Source organism: Aspergillus wentii (genome assembly GCF_001890725.1).
Source record: "Aspergillus wentii DTO 134E9 unplaced genomic scaffold ASPWEscaffold_4, whole genome shotgun sequence".
NCBI classification, from domain to species: Eukaryota; Fungi; Ascomycota; class Eurotiomycetes; order Eurotiales; family Aspergillaceae; genus Aspergillus; species Aspergillus wentii.
In genome coordinates this window covers 4,114,557-4,128,426 of record NW_024467835.1, presented here as the reverse complement: position 1 = coordinate 4,128,426, position 13,870 = coordinate 4,114,557, and the positions used below count along the sequence as shown (strand labels likewise).

The 13,870-nt window shown below is 43.1% G+C and overlaps 5 protein-coding genes across 5 annotated transcripts; 2 read left to right on the top strand and 3 right to left on the bottom strand.

The window, feature by feature from the left end:
• Positions 1–2,926: 2,926 nt before the first annotated feature.
• ASPWEDRAFT_538677 (uncharacterized protein) lies at positions 2,927–3,407 on the top strand. The gene has a single exon (XM_040837966.1). The coding sequence runs from the start codon at positions 3,120–3,122 to the stop codon at positions 3,369–3,371; it is 252 nt and encodes an 83-aa protein (XP_040689945.1). The 5' UTR covers positions 2,927–3,119; the 3' UTR covers positions 3,372–3,407.
• A 2,120-nt stretch (positions 3,408–5,527) lies between these two features.
• On the top strand, positions 5,528–6,113 carry ASPWEDRAFT_28829 (uncharacterized protein; the record flags this gene model as incomplete). The annotated part of the gene is made up of 3 exons (XM_040833188.1): positions 5,528–5,826; positions 6,020–6,047; positions 6,090–6,113. The coding sequence occupies 3 exons, from the start codon at positions 5,528–5,530 to the stop codon at positions 6,111–6,113; spliced, it is 351 nt and encodes a 116-aa protein (XP_040689944.1).
• A 1,256-nt stretch (positions 6,114–7,369) lies between these two features.
• Positions 7,370–8,612, bottom strand: ASPWEDRAFT_184203 (cupin-like domain-containing protein). Its single transcript, XM_040832022.1, has 3 exons — positions 8,330–8,612; positions 8,095–8,258; positions 7,370–8,032 (listed from the first exon to the last, which is right to left on the bottom strand). The coding sequence occupies exons 1-3, from the start codon at positions 8,569–8,571 to the stop codon at positions 7,401–7,403; spliced, it is 1,038 nt and encodes a 345-aa protein (XP_040689943.1). The 5' UTR covers positions 8,572–8,612; the 3' UTR covers positions 7,370–7,400.
• Positions 8,613–10,769: 2,157 nt separating this feature from the next.
• On the bottom strand, positions 10,770–12,519 carry ASPWEDRAFT_28827 (uncharacterized protein; the record flags this gene model as incomplete). Its single annotated transcript, XM_040833187.1, has 3 exons — positions 10,770–10,821; positions 10,964–11,633; positions 11,796–12,519. The coding sequence occupies 3 exons, from the start codon at positions 12,517–12,519 to the stop codon at positions 10,770–10,772; spliced, it is 1,446 nt and encodes a 481-aa protein (XP_040689942.1).
• A 539-nt stretch (positions 12,520–13,058) lies between these two features.
• Positions 13,059–13,803, bottom strand: ASPWEDRAFT_173049 (uncharacterized protein; the record flags this gene model as incomplete). The annotated part of the gene is made up of 3 exons (XM_040831015.1): positions 13,059–13,115; positions 13,169–13,487; positions 13,523–13,803. 3 exons carry the CDS (start codon positions 13,801–13,803, stop codon positions 13,059–13,061), a joined length of 657 nt encoding a protein of 218 aa, XP_040689941.1.
• Between the last annotated feature and the right edge of the window lie 67 nt (positions 13,804–13,870).

The window sequence follows — 13,870 nt, the reverse complement described above, 5'->3', positions numbered from 1 at the left end:
ACCCTAACCCTAACCCTAACCCTAACCCTAACCCTAACCCTAACCCTAACCCTAACCCTAACCCTAACCCTAACCCTAACCCTAACCCTAACCCTCATCGCTAACATCCCCAGTGTGTTCCTCCCATTGTCAGTAGCCTCCATGCTCGTGGTGACCTGCAATGATGACATAGATTGCCCTTACAACCAGGTAAGTTTTGCGTACTAGATTCCAACCCAGGATATAATGCTAATCAGTATCTTTCATCTACAGTGGTGTGACACAGACATTGATGAGGGCACTGTATGCTAAGAATTACCTTACATATCTCTTTATCTAGAATGAGGGAACCAGTGGCCTGCACTGATTAACCTGCCTGGTGTTCTTCTTCCGTGTTCAGGTCATGGTATGTGTGATGAAAATGAGTGGGCGGGGTGGTAAAATAATAAGAGGAGCTTATACTTAAGGCTCTTTACATTCTGCTTTATTTATGCAGAACTACAGTTAATTAGTAACCTAATCCTTAATATGATCCCATATTTCAACGAACATAACCATACCAAGCATAGAGCGTATGTGAATAACACTGACATGGAGTCGATGCTGTAAGCGGACTTGAAGTTGAAATAGTATACCCATGGCACCTTGATAATAGAATAAGGTAAACTATAATAAATTTACACAGAGACATGATTCTGGAAGTGAATCATTTATTAGATAATATTTGCACACATCAATTTCTCTGAATTCATGGTGGAGTGACTAAAACCGATATATATGAAACTCTATGCTTACAATCACTAAGACCTGATCAAATAATATCAAAATTATACTTAATGGGGATCTTAATCCATGCAATTAATTGAGTTGATTGGTGAATGAGATATTCAATGAAAAATGGTTGACTATAGAGGGTGCTCATCAGGTTAACTAAGGCTGTGGATAGCCAACCTAACATCAGAAAATTCCCATCATAGTCTGGTTCCTAACTCATAAAAATTGCTGGGTATAGCAGTTCACTTTTCCATAGGAAGACGTGTGAAAGAGGATAGAACACTATATATTTATATATATATTTATACTGCTTAACGGCTCTTCGCCCAGACATTACTCGTTTAAAATAAATTCTTCTGCCCCCTTTCTATCTCGAGAAGAAGTAGAAAGACTACTATGCTATACTCTATTATCTATTTTTAAATAATACACTAGAGGGATATTATAGTACAGTATCACCCTATTAATAACTAGTAAGATTTTAAGTATGGCTAGTAGATAGGATTTAGGTCTAGATAGATTAATTTAGGTTATAATTAATTAGCCTTATTATAATAGATTAAGTAGTAGTAGTTAGGAAGGTATTGGGTATAAATTAAGGGTATAAGTATAAGAAGAGATTAGATAGTAGTCTAAAAGTATAGAAATATACCCTAGATTATATAGTAATAATTATATATATATATATTCAAAGATTGAAGTTTACCCTAATGCTTTCCTTATCCATTAATCTTTCCATTCAATGCAGCATCTACCACTCCATCAAATCCAATCACTTTACTATATAAGTGATTTCAGTTGACCTTTTTTTTCCATGTCATTTCAGCGCATCGGCGTGCATAGTTTGCGGAGAGCGCGTCACTAGTATTCAATATATTCCGCTCGGTAGTGGATTACGTTAGTCCGCTTTAGTAACTACAAGTAATGGCAAAAACGGCGAAATGAAATATTATCGTACATGACCTATAACGCCATGTACGGGTGGTCCGTTGGTAGCTGGAATGTTACATTTGATGAAAGCCAAATCATCCAAACAAGAGCTGGGGTGGGGATGGCAAGCTGTCATTTTCCCTACCCTGAACATCCAAGTGACAATCAGAACCAGACACATGAAATGTGATTTATAATGATTTGCTGACTTGCAGACTACTAATGAACCCCCTCGTCACTATACTCAGCCTGTCAGCCACAGCTTCCTCCCACTTGGTGCTCTATGGTACTCTGCTGTTGCAAGACGATTATGCTAACTACCGACCTAAAATGGCTAATCTATGGGAACGGCGCCCTTGTATACCCCCTATCCCAGTTACTTTAGTTGTGACTGCATGCCATCCGTAAATCTGTCCCTCACCGGACCCCGAAGAAATATTTGGTGAATGCTCATCTTCCTTGTATGAAACGCGAGCAACCAAGTTAGATTTATGCAAGTTGGAAGAGCGGGACGATGGCAGAACAACTGATCGACAACCACCGACCTGTATTCACTATCAGATCGAATGGAGGGTAACTCTAACTAATATGGTGGTGGTGAAGGAAATGGAAAATACCTGGCTCTGCCCCACAGTTCCTACTGGCAGCTGATTACGGAGACCGCTAGAAACATTCTACTTCGGAAGATAGCCCTGTAAAGGCTATATCGCAACACCAGGGGTTGTTCGCGTTAATCACCTGTCTTTTCTCAAGGTAAGGTTCAGTGCAAGGGCCATGATATCCTAGTTCGCGACGAAGACCAGAATATATTCAAAGCTCATGCTGGGAAGAGCAGCCAGATATCAAAATCAATGATAATCAGTACTTTTAATAGGTTCAGCTGATAGAAAGAGGTTTCATCCCTTCGTGTATTTTTCTCGGGAAGCTCCTTAAGAAGGCCTTAAAGTGAATTGACCCAGCAGGTAGTGCGATCTGGAATGTGGTAATGGGTAAAGTGAGTTTCCAGCTCCCATGATTCTAGATGGTCAGATGGTCAGTGGAACGACAAGGCGATCATTTTATTACATTAAGAGACTAATGGTCTTGCTAGCACCAGAACATATCTTCCTTGGATCCTGATTTAGACACTGGTGTATAGGAGTTACTGTACTTTTATTTTAATTTGAGATCTATTGGTTGGCTGAGCCTCTTAGTGTCTTAAACGCAGCCGTTCTTTGATATAACAGAATGGTAAACGCAGCCACCAACATAATGAACAACTAGGATTCGGCGCTTGGAGTCATTCTTATTATCAGCCCTTCGTACAGTATTAAATTCGCATTGGTATTGTGATATGATAACACTATTCTGTTCATTTTAGGACTACTTTGTTCAATTATCTTCGGTCAATTACTGATACCTTCTGCCCTGCCAACGTTCCATCAACCTCCGCCACAATGCCAGCCTTGTTTCACCGAGACTTTGACCTCTCACCCCCCAAATGGGAGTTTTCAGATCAGTGGACTAATCCAAGTGATATATTCACCGCGCTTCTCATCCTGGGTGGTGATGGCGTTGAGGTGGCCAAAGCTGTCGACAGCTTGTTGGGCGTGGCTTTGTCCCAGTTGCTTTTTCGATCGGTATGTAGCATGCCTAAAAGATGGAGTCTTCTGTGCACACTTGAGGCTACGATTTTTTACAGCCTTTAAGTTGTGTTGACAGTAATACACTTTGCGGCTTCTGAGATGGGTCGCCTTCGCAGTTAAGTCTGCTCTGTCTGCTCTCGCGGGCAACAACCTCATGCCCTCAGCAGATTCCGAGTGCATCATCATTAATGGCAAAAGCGGGTACGTCCAAAAGAATACAAACTAAATAGTACGGTCGCCTTCGGCGGATTTCAACAGGTGGATGGAACCTGCCGTCCGAACCCAGCTGGATGTAATGCTCGAACAAAAATTCGAGCTCGAGAAGACCCGTGCGGAGAGGAAGGTTCGTGGATCTAGCAGTCTTTTATTAAAGCCGACCAGAGCGGGTTTGTGTGTCGCAGTTTATCAAGCAGGGCCAAATCCTAGAGGTTACACAGGCCGCGATCTTCTGTACTATTAGGGTTTGTGGTATGTATACTTCAGCTAGGCATGGCGGCCATCCCGTTTGGTGTGTTGGGCGACTGGAGCATTTTCCTCATCACTACATCCGGCACCATTCTCTCTTTCGCGACATGCAGCATCCCGAGATGGGTCCACGAGAAGTGGGCGTGCCGAGCTGGAACCCAGAAAAATATTCTTCTCACCCGTGGAAATGGCAGTCAGTTCGTCATCCTTATCCTCGGTGGAAATAAAGGGTTTGAGATCCTGTTCGCCGTTTGCGCTGTCGGAGTCTTCCAGAACATATACACCGCCATAACTTGGCGTTCCCCACAAGCATACGGAATGAAATTGACATTCAAAAAAGGCCATTGTTCACCTTAAGGTCATGGACACGCTGTTCGATGTGGAGAAAAGGTATTCATAGACCCTATGGAAGAGCAAAGATGGGATAGTCTTTGCGCTGCTGCTAGACATCGGCAAAACTTTGAACATTAATAGAACTTTCCTTTTTTTTTTTACCATTAGAAGGCCTATTAAGTTATATTCCCGGCCAACAATACGTCTAGATCTTCTCATATCACCTAAAAACTGCCAGCGCGTGTGACAGTCCTCCTGGGTTAAGACAGCCAGACTGACTTGGCAGCCACGAGGCACTCACGGGGATGTTGATGACAGGTAGTCGACGCGCAACCCGTATGCGACCGACTGCGCCCTTCCGCTGTGTGACTGTGCCTGCCAGATGAAACGGGCAGTCGAGCCTGACCGGACAGGAAGACATTGCAGGGTGGATAGCTGAGGACTCAGGAAGCTGATGGACTACCGTCTCGTCCACTATATGTAGCTAAAAGTGTCCTTTCCTCGTTCCCCTTCTACACACTTGATCCCAGTTGACCTTAGCATTTAAAATGGAATCTTCGTCTTTGGGACCGGTGCTATTCCACGAGGGGAGCAGCCCGTCTGCCTGAAGCCTATGCGCTTATCATATCCAGATTCATTGACATATATCAGCTGTTAGGAATGGAATGCGAGATAAAATGGAAATCTGCTTCGACAAATAGGCGTTGCGCTCTTTGGCCTTTTTTTTGGCCAACCTTTTTGTGTTCGGAGTGCGACTAATGCTAGATTTTGCTGCTTGGACGTAGAACTCACCCCACAGGAACACCGCCGTCTGATCTAAGATACGAGTCAGCCTTCTCGCATAGATGATCGCATAGGCTCCTAGCATAATTGGGGTGATGCTTTATGGCCGCCCATCTTTCTTAGGCGGCGCTACCAAGCAACCATATATTAGAGGAGATGCTCGGAGTCGTACGCTTGCTGCAGCCGGCAGGTATAGTTCGTAAGTTGATCTCTTCAAGGAGAATTAGGGATAGGACAGCAGATGATGGTGATGTGATGTTGGTACAGATAGTAAGTCAACCTCTCCTGGAAGATTGTATGAGATATGACAGCAGCTGACATTAATATGATGTTGGTATAGATAGTAAGTTGAATCCCTCCCAGAAAAGTATATAGAATCATTTAACAATACCCATGACATTCTTAACTCTTCATATTGACTACAATTTAAGGCTGGCTGGTCATGTTAAAAGGATACCTGCGATCCTCGAGCGTATTTTCCCCCATTATGGTATAACTTTTCTCCATCCAATGCAGAGATACTAATCATTTATTCATTATATATAGACATATCAGAAAAATATTCCAATAGATTCACAAATCAGTCTTCTCTTTAACCGAAAATTAATCAATTCAAGTTACTGCGCGAATGGTTTGATATGTGCAACAATGAGCACAATTGTTTTAAGCATGAACGCGACCTCTGGCCAGCATGGGTCATTTTAATTAGGAACATGGATTCTAATAAGCTACAACTCCAAAAATTAACACATTGTATTGACTACATAGCACTGTCACATTGCTCAGGTACACCAACTACTGAAGAGAAGGAACAGTTCTACACTACTCGGAAGAACCATGATGGCCGGTTAAAAGAGTTCAGCTATGACCTCCTCCCCATTGTATTCCAAGACGCAGTTATCGTGACTCGAGAACTCATGGTGAAATTCACTTTCAGGTCCAAATCACATTTTCTAACATACTGGTCTTACCAGCCCCACTACTAGGTAATACTTGATTGATCCTCATTTTCCTGATAAGCTCCTGTCCTCGGGCTTTCAGAGAACGATTTAATTTGTCCAAGAGCTTATCATAGACTATTCCTACCATCGTCTTTCCTATCTAACTGATAAGATTATTACATTTTACAGAATAGCTAAACATATAGTGAAGGCTTTAGTAAGTAAAGCAATATATAGTCTCCTATTACTTTCTTCCTAGGCTGCTCTTATGGAAGAAACCTAATATAAAAATAAGCCTGATTCCTTATAAAGATCTAACTGTGCCATCCTAATCCTAGTCACCTAAGTATTTGTAAGCGGCTTCGAATAAATCACTTGAGGAGGTGGTTGATATACGAATCGATTGGTAGTAAGTGATTCAACTGCTATTCACTGAGTATGCGCAAACGCGTAGATGAAGTAAGACTTTGAATAATACATATTCAAATTCATCAAGACAAATTGCTTGACCTCTACTAGGTCAATAATTCAAGCCCTATTTATATACAAGTCCCATTTGCCATCGACCGCTATTCACCCCCCTATCGCACAGGGTATTCGCGTCCACACCTTATTCTAGATCCCTCGGATCTCTGGTTTTATGGCTTGATCGTGAATATATTGAGCTCCATCACTTATCAATCTCCATGCGTGTGGCGGTTGACCAGCCGTAGATCCGAGGTTGAGCGTTGACACGGAGTTGAAGATATTCAGCCCGTGACAGTATTATCATTTCCTTACCTAGCCAATGGGTTTTTTATCCCGATAAATCGATATCTCTTACAGATTAGTATTAGTCTAATAGGATTGATACAAATCCTTCTAAATTAGGATTAGTGGATGGTGTCACGGCCACCACCACCAGGGAGCGTTCTGGCGTAGTGCTGCTGCATTACCAGCAAAAGACTAGGTATTCTACTTATTACTCAAACTCCACTCCTGTGACACACTACCAAAAATACACCTATTTTATATGGGGGAGGCTTAAAATGCAGTAAAATATAGTAAAAATACTGACTCTTACTCTACTCTTATTCTATTTAGCATGAGTTTGAGTCCTAAATCCTAACTCTACTCATGAGTCGAGTCTTAAATTCCTACTCCAACTCGACTCGTTTGACACACTATATACTAAGATGAGTCCTAAATCTTAACTTAACTTAAACTTATCTTATTACTTAAACTCTATCATTACTTCCACGTAGACTTGACTCGTGTGACACGCTATAGACAGGGATCTAACTATATTTAGTTAGTGCTATTACTTAAATGGGTTAGTCCAGTAAAAATTAGGTTTTTATAGGTAAACCCGCCCCAACCTCGCCTCAATGCATCGCTAGTAGACTTGACTCATGTGACACACTAATCTATCTATATATATTAAGAAATACTGATTCCTGTGATGTTTAGTTGTTAAACATTACCATTATTTCGCCTACTATAGAGAGACTCTAGATCAAGCATTTAACAAGTATGAACTCTTTATGAAATATAACAATTCCCTTTCAGACGCATATACACCCTTTCCCCTCTAAATTACCTCTTTGTTCTTCTCTCCAATCTCTAAATTAGGATACCCCACCCGCCTCCTACCCTCCAAAACCACATCCCTCACAAACGAATTCTGCGCCCAAAAAGCACCCTCAAAACTCATATCATACCAATAATTCACTGCACAGGCAAACCCTTCCTCCCCACTGCTCTGCTTGACTTTATGATACCACATCGCCGGCAGATAAAGCATATCTCCCTCATTCAGCGTCAAGGACAACGGCTTGCTCAAATGCGAGTATTCCGACGTCCTCTCACTTGGAACCTCCGGATCCCAAATTGCAACAGGAATAGGCTCTGGATTAATCTGCGGTTTTACCTGGAGAGTCTCGCTGTCCTGGGCGCTGACAGGCGTGTAGTGGTGCTGAGTGAGAAACTGTTCATTCGCGCATGGCATTTCAATTGGAGGGAGGAGCACAAAGTGTTTCTGCCCTCTTATTTGCACATACACATTCTCATAGTTGTCTTTGTGCATGGCTGTTACACTGCGGGCATTCCCTAGCCAGAAGTTTATGGCATCGGGAGGTTGTTGGAGGGCGATTCGCGCCCAGGGGATGTCTTGCGGCACATCGGCGAAGAGGGTGGAGTATTCAGAGCGGAGGTTGTCATTTTCTAAAGTTTGGGTTTGATGTCAGGTTTAGTTATTGGATGGGCATGAATGAGGCTACACATACGAGTTTGACCGTATTTCACATTGCGGATTTCAGGTGGTGAGGGAGGAGGGATTGAGCTGTCTGCTTGGACATAATGCATGAAGTCGAGGAAGTTTTCTTGCATTTGGTGTGGCTCGACGGCGAGGAGGGTGCCGTCTTCTGTCTCGACTACTCCGTCTGCGTTGCTGTTGACGGCTATTAGTAGGTCTCTACTGCAATGGAACTCGGTCTGGTCTTTGACTTGATTTTCACTTACCCATATGGAGTCACAGCAACCTGCACGTCTTTGTCTTTCATGACTTTGGCCAGATACTCTGCGTTCCATTCTTTATAGGCTTTCCAGGATTTGGCACCGCTCCGGACGACGAACGGTCTATTTTTAGCGACATAGCGCATGAATTCAAGTGCGGATGGCTCTTCATGGAATTCATCAATTATAGTGGCATTGAGTTCGTGATAGGTAGTTATTAGGTCGGCGATGGGGCCCTGTGCTGACATTTTGCCGGAATATACTTACGTTGAGTATCATTAGGATCTTGAGGTCTGTACATGGAGGTTGCAAGGTTTTCGTTTGTCATTCACGGCGTGGTGAAGCTAGCGGAAAAGTTCAAAGTGGAGACTCCATCATTGAGCCCCACATGTCACCACTTCCTATTTCGGAAAGGAGTATCCATGAAAACCATAATTCCGGGAGAATTTCGATACTAGCTGAGCATGCAGAAGTCACTATCTACCTGCCCAAATATAAATGGAGCAGTGGACACTGCAACAGCTAGAGATGTTTATTTTTCTGTTCTTATCTAGAGACCTGCTTTGGTTGAGTCAGAGAAACCTATCGAAAAAAGAGATGAGGAGATGTAATCTCCGGAGTGCTTTGCAGGGGCTCGTGGATATGCATTATAGGGATCTTCTGCATAACGGTAGGTAGAAATATTGCCGGGAGATGCACCCTATCACGATTCTTACCTGGCCGACTGTGGATAGACATCAAACCCAAACAATATTCTCATAGACTATGAGCAAAATAGCGAAGATGAAATTATCATCAAGAAAAGTCCAGATCTCCGATTTCGAAGATACGGTCGTCGTGCCCAAAGGCAAGTGGCTACGAGGTCCACTTTGCTTTCATACGATGAGGAGCCTTGAAAGCTGATGCCAATCGCGCTAGAAACCAGACTTCCGATGTGTTTTCATTTGGCATTGTGGTATGATGATTCCTGCTATTCTGCTGTTTTGTATATCTAACATCCATTAAGATGATATATATAATGGTCAACAAAACAGTCTTCTGTGTCGATGATGACCAGCTAAATTTGGCAGATTCGTGGCGCCATATCCTCCACCGTTCGACAAAAATACAACCGCATTATTCTGCGAACTCGAGCGGGGAGTGCCCCCGAAACAGGAGGATTATATCAAACACTGTCGGTCTATCGTCTCCACTTGGGAAGAGATTGTTGGTCATAAAGCAGAGAAAAATCTTCAAACTGTTTGGGTGATGGGTGCTTTAACTACGGCGCTTGAAGCAGGGATTGGGCGGCCTGAGATTTGTTTCTTCACTTTTTTATGCCTTAGACTGAGTATATTTATAGGGAGGTATCTATATTCCAGAGCCGGGCCTAACTACACATATCTTTGGTGGTGGCTTTAGACTGGTAAAGATGAGTAGTTGCAGGTCAACATGCCATATTTTGAAACACTCACCAGTGCTGGCGATGAATATTACATTAAGCTTATGATAGAGCTAGAATCACGCTGAGTTAGTTCCTACCAGGATGGACTAGAAAAGAAAATCGGAGGATATATTACTATCACGCTGATTCAAGATTATGTTCTATCAAAAAGCCCTTTCTTATTCTCATTCCTGCCAGTATTTATATAGAGGCAGGGCTTTATGAGATATAATAACATATAGACAATTAAAATCAGGTTATGAGATGAGAAATAGAAAGCTTGAATAATAATTCAACTAGATGCTTTCAGGATTAGGCTGGTTATGTTTCTTATATTAATAAGGTCGAAGTACAAAGCTATAAGTCATTTAACTAGCTATAAGAATAATAAAGAAGGATAGACAGAAGGGAATAAACAATATCTCTAGCAAACTATTAACTACTAAGCACTTTGATTACCTCTATAAGAGTTCCGCAACATGGATCAGAACGGGTACTTACCTCTATAAGAGTTCCCACATAGCTCTCGCTATCGTAAAAAAAGATAAACATTTTCAAGAGAGATTACTATACGCAATTACAGAACAATACATCCAATCCAGCACCAGTAGCAAAGTAGTATTTCGAAGAGAAGTCAAGGGATCTTATAAACACTGCGCAGTAAGCAGGGCGATAGTTAATATGGTTTTAATAGTAGTTAAGTATTCCGGGCCGATATTCTCTCCACGGACATTTATAAGAGGCTTAAGATAATAGAAATATATTAATAGCAGCGCACTCCAAGTTTTTTATTTAAGTATAGTAAATATAGTACTTAATTCATAGTAGAACTAATAACTAGTCTAGAAAACATTTTAAGCGAGTAATTGGAGATATATACCATATAGTCACATGTGTATATCTAAGCCATTACCTTAGTAGTCGTTCCTGCATATAGCATATCATACAGGCCCTAATAATGAGAAATTGCAGCTTATATATTCTACTACAGTGTCTAGATACCTCTAGAGTACATCCTTACAGCTATACATAACGAAGTGCAACTCTCAAGATGTCAATCCTCATTTTCTTAAACCTGTAATATGTAACAGGAGGTGCATATTCATATTGAACCCTCTGGAAGCTGATCTTCATCTAAGTCATGCGTGGGTCCCTCCCATATTCCACCATGCAAACACTCAATCTTGCGAAGTCTCTCTTGAGACTGCCATACGTACCTCTCTACCAAGCCTGACTCTGGCATTTGAGCAAAGTAGGTCCCACACAGGTTCCCGTTGTCATCCATAAGACCTGCATGCAGAGGTGCATATAGTGATTCTGTAGTGGGCTCCAGGTCTGTGGCCACAGCGTCTGTTTCACCGTCCCAGTCACGGTGCCCTAGGGTGATATCAATTCCTTGTTCAGCTGCACGTCTCTCCACATCTGCTAGATAGAAAGGATTTGAACAGTTCTGCGCGGCCAATCGCATATTACTGTTGGCATCAAGCTTGCGGTATTGCCATTCGTAGTCACAAAATATACAGGCAATAGCAATCTGCTCTTTCATTTTCGGACAATCTTCAGCTAGTTTAGAAAGAGAATTCCTGTCAGGCTTGAGGGGCCACCAGATGAGATATGGCAGATAGTTCGTGTCATTGTTGAAGCCTGTGATATCATTGATCATGATACGACGGGCGTTAATGGCTGTTGAAATTCGCCAGATCAGGTCTTGATCGCTAGAGGGTTTGCCTGACAGGATGAGACGCCTAGGATTTGTCTCCAGCTGATCGGCCCACCATCGAGCAAACATGGTGTGATGGTAAATGCCCCGGACAACACACAGCAACCCCGTCCAGGTCATTGACTGGCGCATCAGCCGAGCGTATCGATCGACGTTTCCCTCGTAGGCTGCCATCTGTATCAAGAGATCCTTTTTGAGGGTTGGGAGATCAAGCGGCAGAGGTTTGTAGAGCCACTGAGCCTCCTCATATGTGAGGTCGATACATGAATCAGGTAAATAGGACTATTCTGCATCAAGACCTCCATCCTCTTCAACATCGGGCGTCTTACGAAAGACCTCTTTTCCATTTCCTGGCGGCCTGTATCGGCCCTGAAGAGTCCACCGAACAGCCGTGTCGCCATTCAGAAATGCCGGTGCCCGTGGATTGTCGGTATTAATGGAGCGATCAAAGTCATCCATGACAGCATATTTTGCGGGCGAACCCATAATAATCGCAAAGATCTCGCGACCTCCGTCAGTGTTGCTCTCTCGTGCCTCCTTAGCTCTGGAAACATCAGGTAGCAAACCGAGTTCCTTGTAGAGAGTAACATAGCTAGCAGCAGCACAGGCCCGGCCAACTTGGTAACGCATGTCAGGAAAGCGACACGCCAGCTTCCGGTAAGTATCCTCGTCTGCAAAGTCTGGATTCCAAATGCAGTACGGCCGAGTGTTCGCATCATGTAGTCCATCTGGGATTACATTACTCATGATCAGCCGAGCGTTGTGCGCCCGGCCAATCTCAGGCGCGAATTCTTCGCCGCTGGAAGCCAGTTCCAAGATTCCTGGGCTTGTCGCCAAGTCATAGTGGCAGCGGATGCCTCGAATGAGAGAATATCGTGCGGTTAGAGAATGGAGATTGTCTGGAATCGCTTTTCCTTCCATAGCAGCGATGCACTGGTTGTAGTCGAAGGGCGGTGGGGGTGCCTCTGCGGAGAAGTCACTCTCATCGTCACTTTCGTCGTTGCCGAGAGGCCTGTTGGCCTCAGTATCGCTGGGCGAGTCACTATTGGGCATTGTTCTGGGCATTTTCCATTGGTGGGTATTCAATGGAGAAGGAGGAAGAAAGACAAAATAAAAATGAGAGCTTCTCCAAGGCAACAACTTGTTGGGCTGGGGACTAAATATAAATTATTTTTGACGCCGACAAGATAATTTGCCCCTCAGCCCCATATGGCACCCACACATGGAGTACTATGTAGTCCTGCTTGATTTGGCGGATCGCGCTGTGTCAATCCTCGAACGAAGAAAAGTGATCACGTCAAAGGAAATACAAAATTAACCCTAATCCCAACGGTTAGATTTACCATTCTTTTGCTTCTTACAATTATAACAAGTTTTGTTACGACCAGATCATTTCAGTGTCATTTGATAGAACACCTATAATAATATACTAAAAATGTTCCAGAAATATTGACTGCAAGTGATAATAGAGAGCATATGTATATAGAAGTACACACTCAGTTACATTTCAATTCCTCTGCCAGTGCATCAGGTTTAAGAGTAACCCGGGATTTGACTCTGTTCCATGAACATTGTGTTCGAAAGTGGGATTTTTAAGCATCAGCGTATCCATTCTTGGCTTTGCTTTCGGGATTCCCAAGTCCATTAACCTATGGTCATATCAGCATATATTATTGGAACTGTGTAAGCGGCCATGACATACCCATCTTGCCAACTCCTTTTTGCTCCCCAAGCCTTGGGCCTTGAGCTTATCTTTATTCGCTGAGAGAGTCGCGTCAATGTCAACCTTGTCATATTTAGGCCCAATGTCGATTGCAGATTTCTCCTTGGTTGTCTTAACAGAGCCGTCATCGCGAAGTCCAAGTCCTTTGTTTTTAGTAGGTTTTCGAAATAGCTTAGCAATATAACTTTGCGTATCCTCTTGCCGCAGAGTCACAATGTTCTGATTGATATTCTTGATGCGGTCCCAACGGTCGTTGATGGCTTCTGTAGCCTTTTCGTTGTTTCCATTCGTGCGCCAGCTGGACACTTTATTCTCGATTTTATCGACGAGCACAGTGTAGGAAGTTCGGAAGGGATCATCCTTAGTCCAGGAAGAGCCCTGGGGGGTGTGGGGTCATCTAGGTTGCTTGGGGCATTGAGCTTTTTGCCACGGAGCTCAGGGTCGATTTTCCCAGGATCGATTTCACCACCGTATTTATTTCTCAGGAGCTCCTGTGCAGCATCGTTGAGTTCGCTTGCACTCTTGGGCTCTTTTGATAACTGGGACATGTCATCATCTAATCCCTTGTTGTCAAGCCGACGCATAAACTCAGAGTAGGTAAGAGTCTGGTCCATTTCGATGTGGCCTTTATTATTTGTCGATTCCTGGCCTCTCTGTTCGTTGAATGATAATATGGATTTC